The 24,952-nt window shown below is 41.8% G+C and overlaps 1 protein-coding gene across 1 annotated transcript in view; it reads left to right on the plus strand.

The window, feature by feature from the left end:
- Nucleotides 1-24,952, plus strand: part of nlgn2 (neuroligin 2) — a 112,509-nt gene that overhangs the window by 84,643 nt on the left and 2,914 nt on the right. The window contains exons 4-6 of the mRNA XM_022752222.1: nt 18,366-18,551; nt 22,749-23,014; nt 24,000-24,153. Coding sequence (XP_022607943.1) covers nt 18,366-18,551; nt 22,749-23,014; nt 24,000-24,153 — 606 coding nt within the window. The remainder of the gene's footprint in view (nt 1-18,365; nt 18,552-22,748; nt 23,015-23,999; nt 24,154-24,952) is intronic.

Consider the following 24,952-nt stretch of genomic DNA (forward strand, 5'->3'; position numbering starts at 1 on the left):
TGAGGAGAAATTCAATGCAGAAATAGAGGAAGGAAAATGTGATATGTTATTGTCAAAACTGAGGACAACATTTCAATGTTTTTGCTAGTTTGAAAGCATAGATATAAAGTTTTGAGGCAAAAATAAAATGGGTTATGCTGTGAATGGGCTGTGCTTGGAAATTCTCAAATTTCAGTTATTATTATTATTTATGGATTTTTTTTTTTACCAGGAAATACCTGGTAGAGAGAAAGTATTTACATATAGAATGTAGCAAGACAACACAGGACCTGAGGGGCATAAAGAGGAAGCTTGATCATTTTAACAGTTGCTTTCTTTATGAAAGATGATTTTGATATTTCCCATTTATATTAACATCCCCTGACCAAATTAGTTTTTATTAACAGGCTAAATAACACATTTCTATAACTCTCTTTATCATGGTGAACAGATGTGCAACAAACAAGCCTGAAAACTATTAGCCACAGTAAAGTGATATTATCTGCTATGAAGTCCCAGCTGTCATAAGAGTTTTTGGGTTCTGGAAGTGACGCTTGAAACAGGTTGGAGAGGAGGGTGTTAGTGTTAAAAGAGGAGAGAAAAGTAAAAATGATGAATGACAAAAAGAGCAAAAAAGGAATGAAGAGGGACAAAAACAGTGGAGTAAACAACTGGAGGCAAAAGACTTTCACTCACTCCTCCCCCTCCTTTGGATCACATTCATATTTTACTTTATATTTTATACAGTAGATGAAGAATAACAACACATTTAAAATAGTGCGCTGCTTTCAAGTCTTCCATGTTATGTTAGTTCTGTTGTAAATTTACTTTTAACAGCCTCAAAAAATTGTTTTTGTTTGTGGTGAAACTGTCAAGCTGTGGAAAGTGTAATTACTCTAAAAAGTTGTGAATAAAAGTTGGTGAAACTTGCAGGCACTGTACTGACACTTGACAAATGCTTTGTTGTTTCTCTCTGGAAGGCCCAAATTCTCTGTACAAGGTGAGGCAAACCAAGACAAAGAGAAACAGTATAGAGAGTTTTGGATCCTATTTTATCTAATATATAGAAAGTGGTTGACAACAAGAGGCTGAAGAGGAAACAGGTCTCTGGTAATGACATAGAAACAATCGGTGGAAACAAATGAGAGGGAGAGGAGGAAATATGACAAGGAGACAGACAGACACGTCGTCGTCTCGCTCGTCGTCTCGCTCGTCATCTCCGCGATGTTCTACCTTTGGCCAGTTGCCAGGCAACAGTGTGCTTGACAACAGCCAAGGATAAGTTGATGTGGCTCTCCTTCTCGCAGCAAGGAAGTCAAACAACCAGCTGGTGTCAAACAACCTTCATCCCAATACACACACAAGGTCATTACGAGGGCACTCGTCTTTTAATAATGGGAGAACAGCGAAAACAGCACGGCAAAGAATTACTCTCCCGTCGCAGGCTCCACCTGAGTGGTACACACTTGTTGGTACATTGGAATAATACAAAACACACACACACACACACACACACACACACACACACACACACACACACACACACACACACACACACACACACATACATACACACCAAAATAAAAAAAATAGCATACACTCCATGTAACCAGGCTCAGGAATGTGTGCGTTAATGTCAGCGAGGCAGTATTTTTGCAGTGGTGTGTGTGTTTGTGTGTGTTGTTACACTCCTCCCCAGTGTCTCATGCTGCGGTCATGAATAAGTGAGCGCCTCTGCATCCCGCTGCGTGTGAGCCCACCTGCCCGTGTTTTGCTCCCTCTCAGTCCCCGAGCAAACACCTTGATAGAGAACCACCACTGTTTACACCTGTAGCTTATGATAATACTGCCATTGAGACACACATATACACACACACACACACACACACACACACACACACATATATATATATATATATACAGTGGGAATAGGACAAAAAAGTACCTCCAGTAGCTACATCAGTAGCTGCAGATGAACAGTAGAAAGAGAAAGAATCATGAGGAGACCAGGACAATTTTATTAGTGTGCCAAATGTGTGTTATTCCACATCTGAAAATGGTCCCCAAAATGTACAATTTGCTCCTATTTTGGTTATGTTTGCTAAAATGTACAGGGCCCTGATGTTAAGTAAAACTATTTATTTGTGACCTGTTTTTAAAGATCTACATTTTCACAAACAGTCTCAGTCCAACAGGGTAGAGAATTTGGATCATTGGGTCTCTTTTGTCTTTTCTAAGGATTTGCTGATGTCAAAATTATAGAAGAGCACTGGCCCCATTTATTTTGCATTTCCTATCTAAAAAAATGTTACAGTGTATTCGAAGCCTGTGCTAATGTCCAATATATAAATAATGTACTGTAAAGAACCCCTGCAGACATGTTTTAAGACATGAGAAAATGTTCTGCTTGAAATAATAATTTGTGTTTGATACGTTTTTTTTTTTTTTTTTCATTAACAGTTCAAATACCTTGTGAAAAATTCTGAAAATATTACATTTCCCTTATTGAAAAATCCAGAATCTGAGAATAGGCAAATATTTCAAACGTCTAATTTCTGAACACAAAATGTCTCCTACTTCATGGAAAAGTCCATCTTCAGTGTATTTGGCTCCTAGTTTCCACGTCACACTATGTAAGTCGCATATATTGAACCATGACTGGCTCCCAACCTGACTGCGATGTCACTAAACCCTGCTTGTACATTAGTTTATGTCTTAAACTCAGAGAAAAACTTTTGTGAAACGCAAACACATCTTTCTAGTGTCAAACTGGGCACATACATCATCTGGCACAGTGAGGGTGAAACATCCAAACAAACACATTTCTGAGTGGAGGGGCTCTTTAAATTACATTTCAAGAATTCAAAATATATGTGAACTCTGATTCTTACCCAATTGATGCGCTCGTTTCCTTTCTGTGTCCTTACTTGTACTTTTCTCACTCATGAAGAGTTTAGCGTTACACTATTTGCACTGTGATAATAGCATGAATGGAACCCAAAAGGAAAATGAATAAGGCAACGGCGAGCACGTCGTTCTGAAAAATGCTCTGCTCCTCTGCAGTTCGCAGTCATTTACCAATCTGTCAGATTTGTCTGACCTGTAATTTTTTTTGAATGCTGGAACGCAGTGCTCAGATGCATCATTTCCCCCCCAAGTTCCATTCATTCGGCGCTGTCTTGAGTTATTGCATATGACAGATGAATGGATAAACCACTAGACAAATGAACAGACAAACCAAAGTCATCAAAAGGGGACAAAAACAAGAGCAAACAAAGCCAAACTAAACATTTTTTAACAGCTTAATTTCACAGCTAGCCCTCTGTTTCATGTCTTCTGTTATATGTTACACTCCACACGTGCGTGCCCGGCCCCTCCTCTGTCATGTCAGCCGTACCTAATGGCAACAGAAAGAGGAAGTACTCTGTTATGCCTGGCTGCCTGCTCTGCTTAAGAGAACTAGTGTGCTCACAATAATGTGATAATGCAGCTCTGATGAGCTGTCAGTCAAACACCTCACCGCTGAAAGAGATGACAGGGAAAAGGTAGTTTTACTGTGTGTAAAACTACTACACACACACACACACACACACTATGTGTGTGTGTGTGTGTGTGTTCCCTCATGTTTATGCTAATTTACAACTCTGAATGTCTGTTCTGTGTTATCAGCAAACCTTGTATTATGCTGCAGTATTGCTTGCGGTTCTTAGTGTGTGTGTGTGTGTGTGTGTGTGTGTGTGTGTGTGTGTGTGTGTGTGTGTGTGTGTGTGTGTGTGTGTGTGTGTGTGTGCGCGCGCATTTGCGTGTCCATACTCTGTGACTATACATGTGAGAGAGAGAGAGAAGGAGTAACAGTGTGTGTAGTCGTGTAGCTAACCACATCTCGTGTGTGTATGTTTGTGTGGCATTAATTTAGTAGAGCTCTGGAAGCGCCCAGGCAGGCCAGTCTGTTAGCGTAGCCGCTCTGCCACTACTTATTAATCAACCTGGCAGACAGACAGTGGTGGCACTGCCCCTCTGCCTGCCAAATAGGGAGCTGGCCTCACTCTGATAACTTTCAACACACTACACCCACTGCTCTGAGGCTGCCAAATTAGGAGCAACTCTGGCTAAGATAACTCTAATAGTTTCATACTGTGGGAGGGTGATAGACTGTGGCCCGCCTAAAAGACTGATGGTTTCGGTTGGAGCTGTGGGGTGGGGGTTAAGAAGAAGAAAGCAGAGGTTGTGCGGAAGGAGGCAGAAGAAAACAGAACTGCAAGCTTATTTCTAGTTTATCCAGGGAGACTTCACCCTGCATGCATGCTGTGCTTCCAACAAAGACCCGGATGCAGGAAGAATCTACACTCTAAGAAAGAGCAGGTTGGCTGAGTGTCAGTGTACATTCAAAGTAGAGCGGCTTCTCCGCCAGCAGAGAAGATGATGCTTATTTACAATCTCCATTCATGTGCTAGTCCAGCATAAGCAATGTCACTGCCAATCTTTGTTGTTGGCAAAACCTCCACCAGGCATTAAAAAAAGCAAATTGATCAGCCAAACTGTGACTCTGGACGGGTCAAAAGATTCAACCCCTCCTCTCTGTGCAGAAGTGTAAATAATTGTCAAAAGCTGGAGTGCAGCAGAGTGAAGTCTGTAAGTGCATTTTTTGTTAATTCGGTTGGTTTATGGTCTGCTAAACTTAAAGACTTCATGGCTTGGTTTCTGATGAATGTTTCGTGCTAAATAAAATCGTCTGAATAATGGACATTTCCAGAGTACAGAACCATATAATGTGTTGTAAAGAACATTTTACTCAGTGAAGGGTTTCCAAGTTGCCTTGCATCTATTTATGTGGCTGGATGAATTATTTATCAAGGCCTTGGACATCTTTCATATCAGTGTGTCTGTAGATTCACAGTACACACACGTAGACTTTGACTTCTCTCTCCCACGCTCTCTTTTTCACTACAGTACTTTGACGACACACTCTGTCCGCACTACTTTGACTCTACATCTTATTTCTGACATTCCTTCGCACTGTCAGCTCCCTCCGTCTCCCCCTCCTCCCCCCTGAACTCTGGAGTAGAAGCAGAGGCAAGACGCTCTCTACACAAGATTAACAGCAGAGTCACTTTGCACCGGCTTCAGCCATTAGTTTACTATGTAGAGAGCAATGGCAGACAATCAGTCACACAGAGGATCACTGAGAGCTATCCACCACTTCCATTTTATACCTCGTCGCTCTGAGTTCAAAGTATGAACCTAAACCCTGTTTGCTGCTGACATTTCGAGCGTGTCCAATAAGATTACAGGAAATTGAGAAACAAATGTGAAGGAAGCAGAAATATAATCAAGCCCTAGTAGCACAGACTGTTCTGTGAATTTGGCGTCTTAGTTTAGAAGTGAAGGTCACTTGACACGACTTTGACTGAGAACTTTTCCCAAACTGAATGATTGATTGGGTGTGTTTCTGATGCTATTCATGCACCATGAGTAATAAGGGGCTCTTTAATGAGCTTATTTTGTTTTGAACTTTTAAATTTTTTTTCTTTCTCTTATGAATTGATATGAGAATAAAGTTTTAGGGGTTTTGGACTGAGATCAACAGACAGACTTATTCTTGACCTAAAAAATGATTACATTCTAAAATACATCTGACATTGGAGTTTTTGAATAAGAACTTGAACTTGTTGCAGATGCTTCTCTCTCTCTCTCTCTCTAATTTGCTGATAGGTGTGTATGAGGAGAATAATACATGCATCATTTGTGCTGGTTGACTGTTATCTGGCGTAAATGTCTTAATAACTTTTGTCAGGACGATACCTGGCTGGCACACCAGAAAAATAATAACATTAATAGAGACTGTCACAAACCATTAAAAAAAAAGAGCTGTAAAACAATGACAAATGCACTGTCAGAAGTGTATTCCAGCCCATAGTAAAACAGCTCTTGGAGAACTATATTAGTTTACTGTTTCCATGCCATTCATGTGCGTCTGGATTCAGCTCAGCCTGAGAGCTTGTCGGGGCTGCTACGGATCCCCAAATGTAGAAGTCTGAAGAACCTTTCTGACTTATGGGACAGGTAACCACCTTTGATTGGGATGTATGGGGTGTTGCTACAGGTGGGCGATCTTACTTTGGCATATGATTTACTTTCTACAGATGAACCGTACAGATCGCGTCATTAAAAGGTGCTATATAAGTCCAATCGCTGCTAACCAGACCATTGGTAGCTGTTTATGAACTAAGCAAAAATTGTAATTAGTTGTGACACAATTTGTAAACAGCACTGTGGACAAAGAGTAGCGGTGAAAGATATGAATCACAACTTCCAGTCAGGATTTCAAAATAAAACCAGAGTGGAAACATCTTGATTCAGATGGTGGATTGTGATTCTACTCGAACAGATTGTGATATGATCTTTTGCCCAGTCCCTAGGTGACGCCTAGGGACAACATGGCGTTAATAACACTATACTGATACTGAGATCGTTCCAAAGTCTGACCACAAAGAGGAGGATACTCACATACTTATTGTGGAGAGCTTCCTGCTTTACACCTATGGCATGTCACGGATTAAACCTGGTTTGATTTCTTTTCCACTGTGCGCAGCAAAGCTAAGTGCTAACAATCAATGAAGCTAATTGTTTGAAGTGTTACAAGAACTGTGCTTTGGCTGCAATCTGAAGGCTCGTGAGTAATAAGGGGCTGTTTAATGACCACATTGAACACTCATGCTCTTCAAGTAGTTGAGACTTCATCTTGACAAATGCATCGTCATTTTTAGTGAAAGCGTGTGCCATTCCTTCTGCATCACGGATTGAAATTCCTTTATACCGAGCGCAGCGTATCATTTATAGTGCTGCAGACGCTCCTCACGCGCAGGCAGCCTCACAGCTGAGTCGGGCTCACAGATCAGAGGAGACGAGTGATGGACAGCGAGATGAAGAAAAAGAGGAGAGGAGATGAAATGTACTCGCACATTCGTGTCACCGGAGTTGCGACGTCAGTGGATCGAGGACGGTCTCTGAAATGCCACCGTGCTGTATACAATGCTGGGTCACACACATGCTGGAAGTTCCATTAACACATGGGCTTGTACAAACACAGCTGGCTGAATTGGAGGGAAGAAAGGCAGAAAGAGACGGATAGACCAGATAACAGAGAGAGAGTGGTGGAAAATTGCAGGAGTGGATGCACACTGCCTGTCAAGGTACACTAGTTACTGCTACCTGACAGGTGCTTTCTCTTTGAGCCCGTTCGCCCTGTTAGATGTTCAGCTGTTTTCATTGGAGCCTGTTGGCAGTGAGGACATGCAGACATTTTTATTAGCTTCTCTGCTGATGAGTTTTGTTTGTGCGAGTCCCTCTGTTCAGACATGGTGACCATTGCTGCTCATAAGTAGAGCTCTGATTAGAACCGTGATTGTCTTATATAGGAAAGATGTACAGACACAAGGGACTTAATTTATCAGCACAGTATAAGACGTTTCTAAGCTATGTGTGGGAATAATCACTGTGCACCTGACGGTACGCAACTGACTATGCTTAAACATAGCAGTTCATGGTCAGAAAAGAAATCTGTAAGAGAAATATCATTCACCAGATGGGGAAAATGCAGGAATGATACATACAAACTGGCCAATTTTGTAGAAGACTCTTGGGTAATTGTTTATACTGGATGTTATGAAATTCATAAACACATTTAAGCATAATTGAAATCTTGACAGTTACATCAATTAGACAGTATAAATTAAGGTTGCAGGTCAGCAGTTAAAAAACGCACTGAGAAAAAAATGCTGTTTGAGGACTTGGCACATACTTGCATTGTATAGGAAGTCAATTTTTAAAGTGATGACAGACACTAAACTATCTTGGTATGAGTGACTTCAGTACTTTGAAACAAATAGCTGATAAATCAAAGCTGTTTTGAAGCAGCGCATGTCACAGATTTCACAGACGGGCTTTACCTCGCAAGACGGACGACGTTTTGTGAGTTGATCGTGTTGTTGTGGCGCGCGTGTGGCCTTCCTCTCCCTCAGAGTGAATTCATTCTGGCCATTTACGTCCACCTCATTCAGAGCAATGAGTGATTTGACAAAGGCGCAGGCACCAATCATGAGGTTGACAAACAGCGTTATCTGGCTCCGCACATGGGAGCAGTGTTTCCCATTTGTATGTGATGGTGTGAAGAGAGAAAACATAACCTCTGACAAAAGCCCTCAGCGCCGTTATTTGTTTGACTTTTGTTGCATTCTGAAGTAGCTGAAGATAGCCCCAGTAGCCTTTGGCTTCTGGTTCATAGCCAACACTTTTCGACTCCACCAATATGTGACACCAACAATGTGTCATCCTGTCAATGTGATGGTGTCAACCTGTCACACTCCTAGTATTCAATGATGGAGTGTAACTAAGTGCAAGGGATGTACTTGTGTGCAGTTTTGAAGTATTTCCATCCTTTATACTTCTGCTCTTCACACTTTCCATAGACAGAAATTGTACTTTTACTTTGACAGGTGTCATTACTTTGAAGATTTCAGTGTATTTAATATGAAGTATTACTCTACCCTACAGTATAACAAGTAGTTCAAAGCAGCTCCATCTCAACCAACTCCAACATTAAATGGCTTCTTACACAGTAATTAGTATTAAATATCCAGTAATATGATTATGTAACACTTACATTTTCAGCATAATGAGGCTTTTACTTTTAAATACATAGAACATTTTGCTGATAATGTATCTGTACTTTCACCTAAGAAATATTTTGATCATAGGTCTTTGAACCTTGTAATGGATCTTTTTGGTATTATCACTTTTTGATGTAATGGATCTGAATACTATTATTATAAACTATATACTACTGAATACTACTGAATACTAGTTCTACCACAAATATTTATAGATCAGGCTGTGGGAGCTAGGATAGAAATAAAATTAGTTTTCAGACTTAAACTAAAATTCTCATAAATGCTTATTCATTATTAATGAATAAATTAATTAACTAATATTTAGATCTTATTATCATTAATTAATTTAAAAAAACGGAGTGAAGAGCTGTCATGACAAGACGACCATGTTTCTGTGCCAGCATTAGAAGAACCACGGTCAGCCACAGTTTGAAACCGGGAGCAAAGACTTCATACTGAAACCCCGACCTGCAGATCACGGATACACAACACGTGTGTAGGAGGAGGTATCGCTCAATTTTTGCAGAACATTGTTTATCTAAATTGTTTACCCAATATACATGTAAGTGGAAGGTCAAAATAATCGACCCTGTGAGACGCTCTGCTGAGTGTGGGGGTGGGTGGGCAGAATTCCCTTTGTCACACACACGAAACACACACGGGCTCACGTCACCCACACGTTTGATGTGAAGCGGCCTTATCTGACAACAACCTTCCACTACTGAAGGCGTTCATCACAACTGCCATTGTCACCATCAGAGTGAAATGCGTTTTATCATATCATTTGCATATTTTAATTACGCTGCCATGGAAGGGGAAAACAGTCAGACATCTTGATGAATTTGTCATGTAAATACGTGTGTGTGTACAGGTGTGTGTGTCTGTGAGTGACAATGAGGAACATACTAGTTAGGTTTGTTAAGGTTCGGTTTGAAGCTGAATAATGAATCCAAACACCTTTTCTTTCAAAAGGAGCAGATATGCATCAGGTGAATTTTTTTTTGATGAATGTACAAAAATGGTCAAATAAAATGATTTTGAAAAGGCACGAACCGTGCCAGATGAAAAACCCAAGCTCAGCTGAACTGCAACATGCTGGCTGTACTCGGCGCCATGCAAACTGAGTGCAGCGTGAGAAGGAGTTACAGTATCTAGGCCAAGCCAGCACGGGCTCTGTTTGAAGTATTGCAGTATTTTTGCCAGAGCGTAGTGGAGTAGCAGAGGTCTACTTTTAGCTTCACAGATGCACAGACACAACCAGCCATTCATAGCACCGCGGCAGAAAAGCATGAACAGGAGATGACAGTTCACAGATAGACTCACGCACCACGTATGCACATAAACATGCAAATAAAACGCTCCTACGCATTCAAGCAGACTCAGATGCTTTGAGACACACGCACTCACGTTCACACGCCCCTGTAGAACCACAATGAGTGTTTATCCATTTTTTTTTTTTTTGCTGTTTGTTTGTTTTGCTCGGTAAATCCTAACCACCGCACAGCTGCTAGTGCTGGTGCTGCTGCTGCTGCTGCTGGAGTCAGCATGGACGGCAGTTTGGGGATTCATTAGCTCTTGTTTTCCTCCACCCCTGACTATATTTTCCCTCCATCCCTGCTCTGGAGCATTGTGTAAACATTTAACTCGGGTTGGCCCAAGATGCAGACTTTTTAAAGTTTTTGACATTCTGCCAACTACACGTCAAAGTCAAGTTTACTCATCATGATGAGGTCTAATAAGTCTGTGTAGCAGTTGTGCAAAGTGTTGTGAGGCTCTGGAGGAGCTTAAAGTGAGAGTTTGGGTATTTTGACGTGGGGTGGTGTGAGCTGAGCTGACTGTTGTGGACGTGGTCCGCAGAAAAAAAACGTGTTTTAGCCACTTTAAAAATGTCCACTGAAAAAAGCCAATATCAGATGAAGTGTACACTTTATCTTGCTGTCAAACAGCCTTTTCCTTTGGAACTACATTTTCTCAACCGTTTAACTACAGTATTCCTACGCATACACGCCCTTTCTCTTAGCTCTTTCTGACTCATACAGCTGATCTGCAGCGTACACTGACTATGTATAAGTACCTCACACAACCTCACGTCACATAACCCACATTATCACTTTAATCTGAGAAAATGACCCCACTGATATCATCTGGGCTGTCTCAGCTGTGCTTGGATACAACAAAAAACAGACCGGAGGGAGAAGCTGTGAAGTTGCATTATGGGAAGTGTAGGATCCAGGAACCCATATATGGAAGTAAAAGTCAGAATATCCCAGCCTCCACTTGACCAAGCCTGTTTCTTGTTAGTATTCCAGCTTTTTGGAAATGCAATACTAAATCAGTGGAGTACCCCTTTTTAAAGTCAGATATTGACAGTGGCAAAAGAAAGGAGAATCTTAATCCTAGGAATCTTTCACATTTCAATTCTTTCGTGCCTTTGCCACTGGGTACATGAAAGGCAGCTCAGCTGACCGTGATTTGGTTACATAAGATATATTTAATCACATGTACATTCCACATTTTGTGATGGGAGGATTTCACAGGGAACGCCTCCCACCGACCTGAGTCAGCATAACTCTGACAACACATGCTGTGATTGGAGCAAGCACAGAGTTCTAAATGTAAGTAACCCAAATGCAATGTATGAAAAAGATATTGCAACATACACATATTTCATTTTCATATTATATGCATGGTAAAATCAGCATCCTAATGAAAGGGTATGTGAATAATGACCCTCTGATCACAGGAGGGGTTTAAGTCTCCTCAGTAAATGTCAAACACAGCGATGAAGAGAAAAACAATTACAGTAGCTTTACACCATACATCGTGTCCGATCTGGCCCATGGCACCCCTATTTCACCCGCCATTACCCTCTGACTGGCTAGAAGACCCCAGGGACAGTAACACTCAAGGGAGCCAAATGATGGATAAATAGGAGTCTTGGAAAGGAAGTGGACTGAGGAAGAGATGTGGAAACACAAAAAAAGGACACAAAGAGGTGAGGGCCTTTCAATTCTGAGCACACACTCACATGAAAAGGCTCATGATGGGAGTGTGTGATCAAGCCGGTGAGCTATTGTTCCTTGGGGCTGTAAAAGTGTTCACAGGGCAACAAAACCTGATCAATAGACACACAGCACTACTCCATAAAGACTCTAGTTAAAGCAGGAGAGTGAAATAGAATCTGGTCCTTCTTCGTGTCCCTGAGGACACACACACACACACACACACACACACACCTGACAATCTATCATTTCACTTTCTTTCGTTATGTTTGTCCCTTTGTGACTCATTCTGTCTCTGTCAGCCGCTCTCATCCTTCTCCCTCACTGTCATCCTCCCTCTGTGTATGAGTGCATGTCTGTGTGTGTGTGTGTTCTGCATCCCTCTGACACACTTGGAACTGGCCTGTGACAAAAACAAGAGCGATCACACTTTCTAAATACTCACACACACACACACACACACACACACACATAAACATGCATGTGCAGATTGAGGCTTTGAGGGAGACTCTCTTGTAGTCTGCTGGGAGCTGGCCTGGTTTCTCTCTCATAAGCATCCTCACACACACACACACACACACACACACACACACACACACACACGCACACACACTTTCTCTCTTGCTGTTGCGGTATCTCTGTGTTGTTGTGCCACCCAAACACAGAACATACAGTATGACAACACACAGCTTCAGATGACATTATTACATACTGATGCAAGCACACACACACACACACACAGACACACACATACAGACAACTGGCCATGCAATTTAATTAAGGGGTTCGCAAAAGAGTGACAGTCCACTGACAGTGCACTCACACACACAGACACACACAGACAGACACACACACCACAGAGGACCTCAGAGACTAGCAACCTAAGCCCCAGACTAAACCCTGAAAGATGGAGGGATTGAGCAACGGGGGACCAGGGAGATAAAAGAATGAATGAAGGAAGAGTTAATGGAGGAGCATCCATGAAAAGATAAACCAGTGAAAGAAATAGAGAAGAAATAGGGCAGTTATTTAAAAAAAAAAAAAAAAAAAAAAACACGGATTAGTATTTAAAATTTGAGACACCAGAATATTTTCTGTAAAGTCATACAGTAAATCTTACAATTTCAGCCTTGGTTGCTTTGGCGCCACCTGTGGTCACTGTGGTAACAGTAAATGTGGTTTAACAGTAGAGCAAAAACTTCCTTGAGTTTGTCAATGAAAACATTGCTATCAAATACACTGCATTTCCTGTGACTACTTCACAATAAAAGCCTGTGTTTCAACAGTGGAATGCTTTTAAAGTGAACAGGCCACAGTCACAGTAAGAAATGTGTTATTAGCAATAGCAATATCTTATATATATATATATATATATATATATATATATATAGCTCTGATACAGCATCAGGAGAGTGAACAGTGAACATTGAGGCTGATAACAGTCTGGATCAGATGAGTGCAATTTCCCCTATGAATCCAGCATGGGAAAGGCTCTGCCACTAGCAATGAAAACTACTGTATATAGCCTAGAGGTACAGTATGTAAAAATGTTGAAATTACAAATGGCAGACATATATGTATCAGTACATATCAGTATATATCAGTACTTTTAAACTGAGAGGATGCTGTGTTACTTTCATTAATATGTGCTGTTGTGAAGTTTTATTTTCTCTGCTAAACATCAAGTGAAAGGTGAACAGTTTCAGAGAGGAACAGATGAAAAGATGTGGAAGTTGCCGGGGAGATCAAAAAAGCAAGACACTGATTAAAAAATACAGAAAAATATTAGGAATTTGGAAATAGCAAGAGAGAAAGAGATTAGACAGAGGTGCTGGCACCAAGCAGGTCGCTTCTTCATTCAGCTGATTGTTCACGTCAAAATGTCACAGTTTTTCTGCTCGGCAAAGGGTGCAAATCACACATACATACGCACACACACAGACACACATGTGCACACACTGAGAGGGGTCCTGCCTAGTGTGAGGGCATAAAATCTGAATAATTTCACAGATAATTTGGTTGTCACAGCTAGGCAATAGTAATAACAACTTTAGAGAGAGAAAGAGCGCAAAGAGAAAGAGGGAGAGGAGCGGAGCAAATCACCCAAGGCCAATCGCTGTGTCTAAAGCCAGAGTGGTGTTTGTGGAAAAAAGCCTCTTTTTAAGCTCACTGAAGAAAAGAGGAATGTTTCTTATTTCCCCTTCTTTTTTTCTTTTTTTCTCCTACTTCCCAATCCTTTTGCATCATTCGGCGTGACCCTCTGGAAATTGCTAAGCGTTCAGCGTGGCAGCAGGATGATGCTGTCGTCCCGCTGCAGCGTTGGTGGTATAAACAGCAAGGTGCTGCAATTAGAATAATATACTACAGCGTTTGGGAACGTGCAGCCTATCTAACAAGCAGGTGGCTTTCATCACCTCTGAAAGAAGTGGGCACAATCTGAGGTTTGGGTGTGTGTATGTGTGTGTGTGTTTGTGTGTGTGTGTGTGTGTGTCATATTGAAAGTGTGTGCGTCCCATACATAATTCAGATGCTTCGAGCCGCCCACATCTGTTCATTTCTCTGGACGATGCACACACTCCTCTGATAGACAATGATCACTATGCTGCCAAGAACACACACACACACACACACACACACACACACACACACACTACACACACTCACACTCACACTCACACAGGGAGTTCTGGCACCCATGTCAACCTCTAACAATGGATTCACATGGGATACAGTGTGTTAGAAGCACCACACTGTCACACACAAATCATGATCACATGTATGGCTGCACACAAACACACACACACACACAACAAACCTGTGCAAGCACATTGGTTCTATATAATCTCAAGGCTCTCTGATGGAACATAAAAGGCTCATTGCTGCTTGTGAACGCAGGATAGATACACAAAAGTAAAATACAAAGGAATATGAGCGTGCATCAGGTCCGCGTGGGTGCTAGCATGTTCAAATGATTATACATAGGCTTTGTGCGTATGCATGTGTCCTGTTTCCACGTGCGCACGTACGTAATATTCCTCTGTCTTTGTGCGCTCATGTATATGTGTGATGTGTGCGTCTTTGTCTGTGTGTGTGTGTGTGTGTGTGTGGAAAAGAGAGGGAGATGGAGAGAAAAGGAGGCAGTCTTCTCTGTAGTGTCAGCCTTTGATCAGTGTCCCTGTGTGTACGTGTGTGTGTATCTATGTGTGTGTGTGTGTGTGCGCGCGTGTGTGTGTGTGTGCGTGTGTGTGTGTGCGCAAGCCAACCCCTGGTGTCTTGGAGGCAGATGAAACACTGTGCCTCTATCCGGGACTCACAGAACACCCACTATCCTTCTCTCCTTCTCCTTTACTCTCTCTCTCTCTCTCCCTCTTTCTCCCTCTGTCTCTCTCTGTCTCTCTCCCCCTTACCCCCTCTAACCACCATTCCTTACCACAGCCATTTTAAAGGCTATTCATGCAGAGCCGCGCTTTCATCTTGCATTGCGGCATTTTAACCAGCTCCTCTGTTTCTTCAAGCCTTTTTATCAGATTATAGAGGAAGGGGAGCGCGGGTGAAGTGGCCTGCTGTCGTACACTGACTCACAGTCAGTTGGACGCAGCGTGAAGGTGCAGGAAACACAACGGCCTTGGCTGTAACAAGATAACTTTAGGATCCTGGATGTGTGCTGACTCTGTGTAGCCCTGTTCAGTCGCTTCAGTGTTTTGATGTCCCACCAGCGCATCACACATTTTAACAAGGACAATAATTAAACAGCAAAACATAACAATAAATGATCTCGCTTTATAAAATAATGATAATTAATGATTTTCTCATTTTCCTCCTCTAAATATCTGGACTTCATATTGAAACTGCTCCCACATTTTGTGCAAGAAACTACACGGACATAGAAGTATTGCTATGTATTGCATTAATTAGCTCAGTTAATGACCTCATTAGCATAATTGGTTATGTTTAATATATCATGGTGATTACAGTAGGGCATTAGGCAGCTTATTTGCCTCTTGTTTGTGCTTGGCTTAATTAATGCACCCAAACATGCAGCTTATTTGTGTGTATTTGTGGTGTTTAAAGAGCAGCACAAAAGCCAGTAAATGCATGATGTGCTTCCTGATATGTGCTCCGATCCCTTTTGTTTTTTTATGGATCATTTGAGATGATTACTCTTAATTGATTTTAGTTGTACTTGCAGGATAGAGAGAGAAATTATTGCGACGATGTCATGAGCTTCAGTATATGAGCCCTCAACGTAAGTACAGCATATGGAAGCAGACAATGGCAGTCATTTTTTGCTCAAATGAAATTGTAAATTCATGATAAATGAACATATGAACGAACATGAACAACACTCATATTGTTTTACTCTCCATGGAGCACTTTCAGTCGGCTGATGATGAGCCATCACCTCTCCCACTGCAACATCAACCTTTTCAGCAGCTGGCAGACAACTTCTGCCGCGTGAAAGTTTTATACTTGTTTAATACAGTGTGGAGATGCACTTTCCTGTTCTTTCTGGTGTGCATCGTTCATTACTCAGTGATTAATGTCATTATGTGTGTCTGTTTTTATGCCTCAGCACTGGCAACAGCAAGGGCTGGAAGCAATATGTTTTCGGGTTTCCTGTCTGTTTGTCTGTCCCACAAACATTTGCTTGGGCTCAAGGATGAACTGATTAGATTTTGCTCGCCAAAGGTCAAAGGTCAAGGTCACGGTGACCTCACAAAGCATGGTTTTGGCCTTGTGAACGCGATATCTCAGGAACCACTAGCTTAATTGTTAATTAAGACTGCGTCATGCTCAGTAGTTCACATGTACTCGCTGTTATGGCAAAGATTCAGCCACAGTTGAAATCTCTCCACAACTGTTTCATCTGCCTTTGTCTATGTCTTCATTCTGCGTTGTAGTTCTGAAGTCAATGTGTTGTAAAATATAATATTGGGAGAGAGTACAGGTCATCTGACATGTTTTTCCCACAAGGTGGCGCCTTATCCACAGACTGGCTCTTGCTACTAAGTGTTGGTTTTCTGTTTAGTGAGATCTAGTCAGTCTAATGCCTGTCAGTGCAGTTTATTTTCTCTTCTGTATATTCTAAGATTCCTATTTCTGGTTTTATCATTTTTGTAATCCCTACTTTTATTTTTAGTTGTTCAGTTGTTCATTTTTTTGATAGTATTTATCTCATTGTCCTTGTGTAGTTAACCACAAACATTCTAACCTACATGTTTCCATTACTCAACAAAATAAGATGTGAATTGATGCATGTTTCCATCCACTACTGTTATGTGAATATTAGTACTGTGGTTTCTCAAAATAAACTACTGGTGGTGCAACTTCTCCAGTCAGGAGGGAACATCAAAATGACCTAATGAAATGTAATCAAACCTCAGATGGTGAAGAAAATGTAGAAAACATGGTGAAAATGTGGCATTTCTCTTTGTGTCGCATGTCACATTTACTATTATCAATACACAGGCTTTTCCACCTTCACCTTTTTCTTTTCTTTGTTTTTTTTAATTCCCAAATTGAAAATGTGCATAAAAACAGATAGTTGGAAACCCGCCTATAGAATCCCAACTTGTATTCTTAAACCCACTATTCCAAATACAACTGCGCCTGGACCCTGAATAAATATCTTGAAAGGAAAACCTGACTGACAGTCCATAGAGAAACCCTTACCTTCCTAACCAGCTACCGACCTATACGTATGAATACACTGTATATACTGTATGATTTGATTAGCACTGAACAAAGGAAACACTGTATAGTGAATTGAGAAATGTGACTTTATATTGGATCTAATTGGAAATAGCTGAGATCTTGATAACACTAATTACACACCCATTGCAGACAACATAGTGTGTGTTTCTTTCCCAGTGGATTCTAGCAGCTAGCTGTATACAAGTGTTTAACCTCTACTGTATAGGCTTAATGGATGACCTTTCCAGTGCACCTGCCTTTAATAAAGACCTAATTAAGAGTCCCATTAGGATCCGAGAGCCCGCCAGTTAATGGGTACTTAAATGGAATAGATTTCGGTCTTTGGTGGAGTAATCGAAGATACTCAGCTGTAATCATGAGAGGCAAATGTCAGCTAAACTACAGTGCTCATGTTCATGGTAATGAAGCAACATGTCTCTGATGTATTTTTAATAATTTTTTGACAATGGAGCTCTATGGCACAGAGGACTACACACACAAACACACAAACACACACAACACTAGAATCTGTCCATCGTTGGTAGTAGCCTTTATATTGGATTTGCTAACAGTCAGAAAAGTATAGAATATTGATAGAGGACTGAGTGACTAAAAAGATTGTAAAGTGTTAAAATCCTGTCATGATGTGTCATCACTTGTAATCCAGTTATGGGTGTGATTCAGATTAGGGTCACCTATATTTCTCGGGTGTGTAAGTGGCTTTCTGTAAAATTCCCTGCTCAAGGGCATTAGACAAAGTCAACGTCATCAAGAGAGGAGCTGAAAAAGCAGATTCTTCTCTCACTCCCTTTGCTGTCTTCATGCAGCTTCTGTCACTCCTTGCTGATGAATAATGGGGTTGCGCGCACACACATTGACTCAAACGCAAACACACTTGTTCTCAGCAGTCAGAAACTGATTTACAGGCCGGAGTAGGGAACATTTGTCAAGACAGGTACTAAATACTAAAGGTACTGATACTGACGTCATCTTGTCCTTCTCTCCTCTCTTTATTCTCCAGGCTTCCTCAGTACTGGTGATCAGTCCGCTAAGGGAAACTACGGCCTGCTGGACCAGATCCAGGCCCTGCGTTGGCTCAATGAGAACATCGGCCACTTCGGCGGAGACCCAGAGAGGATCACCATCTTCGGCTCCGGAGCCGGGGCGTCCTGCGTCAACCTCCTCATCCTCTCACACCACTCGGAGGGTAATTGAAGACTTGTTGTGTTGTTTGCGTGTTCATTTTCTTGGTACAGCATCAGTTATTCTTCCTCTGTCCCTTCATCATCCACTTGTTTGTATTTTTATATTCAGTAGATACTTTAACACACATTCCTACTGGTATTGGAATTCCTGGAATGTCATAAATTTCTTGCGACTGCTAATCGTCCGGATCCAGCCCTGTGAATCACTCATTAAGCACACATTTCCTGACTAATGGATTGTGGCTGCTTACATGAATTCTCCCAGATCCAGCGATGTTTCAGTCCTCAGCGTAGATCATTCCTGACTGGTCTCTGAATGGCCATAATGCATAGTTACACACCATCTCTGCGTATGTGTTCTATATATTTGCAGGAAACAGATGGTGATTTCTGATTCAGTCTTTAAAACCCTCAACAAAAAATGTTTGTTTATTTATTTTTGTAGTTGAAATAACTTTTTTATACCAAGTGTAGTTGATAGTGTATATTTTTTTTTACTTTTATTTCTCTTTGGGTGTTATGTCATGACCCATGATCAGATGGGAACTCAGCAAGCTGCCCCAGAAATCATTAGGTCCTGTGATGTTCGCTTGACACCTCTATCCTCAAAGGACAACACTGCTTATCCTTTGAACTGAAGAATTTAAGCAGTCATGTTGCTAATGAGTGAGTCCATGATTGATCCAGGTTATGTCGTCCATGTCTGTGGAGGATAAATGACACTGGGGCTCCAACCTTACCTCACATTACCTGACTTGGCGAGTGCTCCTGACTCCTGTTAACGCTCCACTGCTCTGCAGCAGAGAGGTTTTACCTCCATCAAAAACCTACATCTGTCTGACCTCATGCTCCCCATTACCAACAACACACCCTGAGGGCTAAGTGTTAACATTGCACCACCAAAAGAGAGAGGCCTACGGACCAATCGACTTTGATCTGAATTGAGATCAGTGTGGCTGACGACCCGCAGCCAAATGGTCACGCACTCGGCGCCTTTGATCATGCTGTTCTTGAAGCTGTCCTCCTTCGATCGTAACTTCTCTGTTCTCCACGCTGCTTGAGGACTCTCCCTCAATATCTCTCTCCTCTGTTCATTTTCTGTCTCACACACACAAACTGCAAAGGACAGAAACAGGGAAGGAATTGTAGGTGAAAAGAAGGAGAGAGATTAGAGAGAGCATGTTCACACAACCACACATTTGTTTCAATCGCCAATCTGTGTGCGCGCGTGTGTGTGTGTGTGTGTGTGTGTGTGTGTGTCTGAAGCTCAGACGTCTGACACGTCTCTAATTTTGACTCATTCTGTCTGTGTAGATGTGCCTTGAAAACAAATGAGTGTCGTCAAGGCTTGAGAGAGCATCTGTGTACTGCTGCCATGGCAATGTGTCCATTTAATACAATCGCTATAATTATACTGATGTCTGTTAACCCCTTCATATTAACCCAGGCACACCCAACCTTTTTTCCCTCATCAGCAAGTGACCCACTTCGCTCTTAGAAACCCCCCTCCCCGAAACCCCAACTGTTATATGTTTATAACACATAGGTGCTTATGGCTCATATCTAAAGTGCAAATACAAAGAAAAAGAACAGCAAATTTTACCAGAGAACTATCTTGTTGCAACCCTTTAAGCACTGCTAACCAGGCTCCTTGGAAATTATTAGCCACCCTGGAATGAAGAATACAAAGTTGTTCTACAGAGTAACTCAACACGAAATTGTGATTATACAATTTGAACAAAAAGCAATACTAAAAAAAGAATACTTTATTATTTTGGAGAGAAAAAAAAAACCTTGTTTATGTTTGTCAGTGTCCTCCAACTGAAACAACCACATCGTTTTTTTTGTCACTACCCTCAGATACTGTACAGCTCATAGGAGCGTACCAGCAGCAGGCGTACCAGACCTTTGTTTTCATGGTCACTATAATAAACACTCGGTTAAAGTTGAGGAATAATCACAGTTTGGTTAGGTTGTGTTTAGGAGAAGATCAGGGTTGGGTTGAAATAAATACTTCCTTAAGGCTAGACCTCTGTCGTCATGGTTACAATAGTAAACACCCGGTTAAAGTTGCAGGGCAGCCGTGTATAAAAGAAACAACATTGTCATAAAAAAGAAAAAGTTTGAAACAGGAAATGAACAGTGGTTTCCTGTATAAAAGTCCTGTGTTTTGCCAGCTCATCCATCCACCTCAACACAGACTTTGCTGTTCTCATACTACACCTTACACACTATAACTATTTCTTGATGAACAACAGTTTATCCATCCGCCCTGTATTTCTGCACTGCATCCCCGCTGTGGCAAGCCAATCGCACCTGGCTCTTGTTGGCCGAGAAGTGCGTAACTCCTCTAAAACCACAAATTGTCGTTTTCATTTCTTTATGTATGAGGATTAAGCAAACAAGATATGTTTGAATTAGCGAGCTTCAGAGGTGTCGGTAAGTGTATTTTCTAACTTAGCAAACGGTCTTTATGCTAAGCCATGCTAAACACCTCCCAGCTCCAGCTCCATGCTTTAGCATGCAGACATGAAAGTGGCAGTCTTCTCATCTATCTCATTAAAGCAAGTGAAAAAGTTTATACTTTAAAAAATAGCAATATTTTGTTTTAGTTGGCCAGATGTTTTTCACACTGGCTCAGCCCAGAAGCCGCCACTGCTTGTTTGTTCACTTTGAGATGGCAACCACAACTGTTGACAGTCATTCTAGTTTGATCATTCATTTTTCAAGAGAGAACTTTAGCAGCAGAGGGACCCTACTGGTTGGGAAAGCTTGTATTAACCCCTTGTCTCCTGTCACTGACATCCACCCCCCACCTTCCCCCTACCCCTCCACCCTCTCACTGCCGCCGTGTCCATTCCTCATGCCTTCACTTTGTCATCACCCCCATCGTCATCATCGTCCTCTTCATCATCAGCATCTAACGGTGTAACATCAGCCCACTAGACGCCGCCTGTCTGTCATGCTCCCCCTCTCTCCCCCCCTCCCGCCAGGGACGCCAGGTAAGGAGTCTGTCATCCTCACCCTTAAGGGACACCAATCATGTCAACAACACTGCATCACAAATCACAAGCCCGACAGCAGACATGTTCAGGATGGATGGCAGGATGGAAGTGGCATATGGGATGGAGGGAGGGACTGTAAATGATACTGATATAATGAAGGGTGGGGGACATAGAGGGGAAGGCAGCATCCATGGTATCTTTTTGGCAGTGTTTAGGGAAAGGAGGTAGAGATGTCCTGAGGTAATAATGTTGAAGGAGGAAAAAGTGGAGGAGAAAGAGAAAAGCTATGCTCTGACCTAGCATCAGAGATGAGAGGAGCCAAATAGAGGAAGGCACTGAGCAGGGGAGGCAAGAGGCACTTAGGGAATGACAAAGAAACTGATTTTGAAGACGAATGAAATAATACCCACCTCCCACTTCTCTGTCTGCCTCTCCCCCGCTGTCTCTCACGGTGCAGATATGTAGGTGTAGCTGTTTCCAAGCTACTTCTTACTGTAATTGATTTCCCAGGGAAAGGGCGGCACTGCGGCTCTGCTTAATAATTAACTGACCAGTCTTCAGCCCGGGAGAGGGTAGAGAGAGAAAAAAGGAACGCAAGAGGAAACGAGTCAGGCAGGCGGCCCCTTAACGAGCCGCTTGAGTGGCTCAAACAGCACAGGACAGGCAGAACTAAGGAGACAGAGAGAGACAAAGAGGAAGAGAGGAAGGGGGAAACATAGCCAGAGAGAGGCTGAGAGAAAAAAACAGCCAGTGCAAGAAAAAGGGAAAATGGCTCTTTATAAAATCTCAGATGAGCCTGCTCCCAGTCCTGCCTCTGTTTTTTTTTTTTAGTTACAGCACCAGAGCATGCTCTCTCTGTGATTTAGTTTCATTCCCTATCTGCCAGCTTTTGCTCAAGTGAGAGCGATGAGATAAAATAAAAAAGGGTTAGTTTTCTAATACGGGGAAATTCTAAAAGTAGACAAAGAGAACCTGATATGATGATATGATCCACATCAAATAGTTTTTCTGCATCGTGTCCTATTTCAAAACTTCACAGAGCTCCATCCTGCCGGCAGAAAATACTAAAAACTGGGGGAAATGCACATGACATCCAGTGAGACCACCAACACTTTACCATGTTTTTAGGACCTTAAAAGACCGAATTTATCCCCTCATACATTAATATAGATTCTTTTCCATTTGTCCCTGCAGGTCTGTTTCACAGGGCCATAGCCCAAAGTGGAACGGCCATCTCTAGCTGGTCCGTCAACTACCAGCCCCTAAAGTACACCAAGATCCTGGCCCGGAAGGTGGGCTGCACCTACACGGAGACGGCCGACCTGGTTGACTGCCTGAGACGCAAGAACTTCAGGGAGCTGGTGGACCAGGACATCCAGCCAGCCCGCTACCACATTGCCTTTGGCCCTGTGGTGGATGGCGATGTCGTGCCCGATGATCCGGAGATCCTCATGCAGCAGGTGAGGGTCTGACACCAGTAGCAGATGTGATACTTATACTGCGGTTATTGACACGACAGACAGAGGAGAACACAAAAAAACTTGTTGCAGTGTGACCTTTGCACAGAGTTGGGGTGTGGCGGTGACCTTTACCAGGTGGTATGAAGTCATAATGGATGATGTTGGAGATGTACATTGCCTTGGTGGTATATTTTAGACCCATGGTTCACAACCTTTTTTTTTTTTTTTTTTTGTGATCCTTTAATACAAAGCATTGTGTACTTGCAAAGCCTTCATCACAGGGTGCACGTCTGGATAGCGAGCAATTCAATCAAAAAGTGATTTTCTCTTCTCAGCTTGATTGGAATAATTTTAAGACGCAGAATTATACAGTATTTCACAACATCAAAGAAAAGATAAGAAATAGTCCAAAAAATGAACATAATTGTTTGAAGGAGAATTTCGTTTTTTTCTTATTTTGTGTTTTTCTTTTCCGTATTTCCTATTTTAGGTCATCACAATTCATAATCTGTACGAAATAATTAGAGGGTAGCTTCAGAAGGTTTCTGGCTCATTTGAGGAGAAAAATGAGCCACATCTCAAACTGAGCTCTTGTTGTGCATCAATTGATACTGTAGACTTTAAAAACTCCACAAGACCGGCGCTTACAGGTTGTGAAATGCTGTTTGTGTAGAGCTCATCTTTGAGGTATTTTGCATCTTATAATGAAACAAATGTGATGTATTTGATGATAACACATGGTGGTATTAAAACTAGATCTCTTCTTCCTGTCTCTAACTGAGCTTGTGGCGGTGGTCCAGGTTTCTTGGCATAAATATCACATACACTGATCCGACCTTACAGATGAATACAAAAAACCAAATTGTATTCAACAGTATTTGTAGTTGTAGTGAATTTAGAAATATGTCATAAACAGAGACTGGAAACCCTTTCCTTTGAATATAATTTCAGCACTCAGTGTTTTCTTCCTCTATTTCACCACCAGGGGGAGTTCCTCAACTATGACATCCTAATAGGAGTGAATCAGGGAGAGGGGCTGAAGTTTGTAGATGACAGTGAGGACAACGATGGCATCTCAGCCGCGGCATTCGACTACACCATCTCCAACTTTGTCGATAACCTCTACGGATACCCTGAAGGTAACTGTATTCATCTTTCAGATCAAATTTGTTTATATAACTAACTACTAACTCCTCTCAGATGACTGAATTTTGCAGCATCATTCCTGGTTTATTCTGGAGCCAATTAAGATGCAATCTTTTTTAAAGGGGTGAAAATAAAGGAGTCAAATTGTCAAAATATAGTATATCTTTAAACATGAACAGTATAAATTATTAACAAGTTTTAGTATGATAAATATATTCCCTAAGACCTGAGCTAGATGTCACATTATAGCCTACACGACAGTTCTACTTTTTAGATTCTCAAAAAAAGAAGTGCTTCATTTTTTTGTTATAAACACAGTTTCAATTATTATATTCTTTCAGCAAAAATACATCAACAACAGCTTGTCCAAAACTACAGCTCCCAGTAGAAATGCAACTCTTTAAAACATTATGTGGGCAAAGAACAAGACGAGATAAAATGTGAGCCCAGTGAAGTGTATCAACCAAGACAGGCATACTAAAGAGGCTGCCTATCATTGAGATTATCTTTCACCGTGGTGGGTCTGTGCTTTGGCCTTTGAGGCTCTGTGGGCACTAATGCTGTCTCTCATCATCCCCCAGGCAGCCAGCTCCCAATCACAGTGCTGTTGTTCCTAACAGATCAACCTGCAAACCCCTCACAGCGGGCCACAGTCAAAATACACGCACATTTGGATAATGCAGTCACACTCCATCTCAAGTGCCTGTCATTCATTCCCCTCTCTGAGAGACGTACTCTTTGTTTTTGTTGCTCAGTCTGTCCTTGCACTTTTTTTCCGTCTCACACACATAC

The sequence above is a fragment of the Seriola dumerili genome, unplaced genomic scaffold (assembly GCF_002260705.1).
Source record: "Seriola dumerili isolate Sdu_G_001 unplaced genomic scaffold, Sdu_1.0 BDQW01000167.1, whole genome shotgun sequence".
Taxonomy (NCBI): domain Eukaryota; kingdom Metazoa; phylum Chordata; class Actinopteri; order Carangiformes; family Carangidae; genus Seriola; species Seriola dumerili.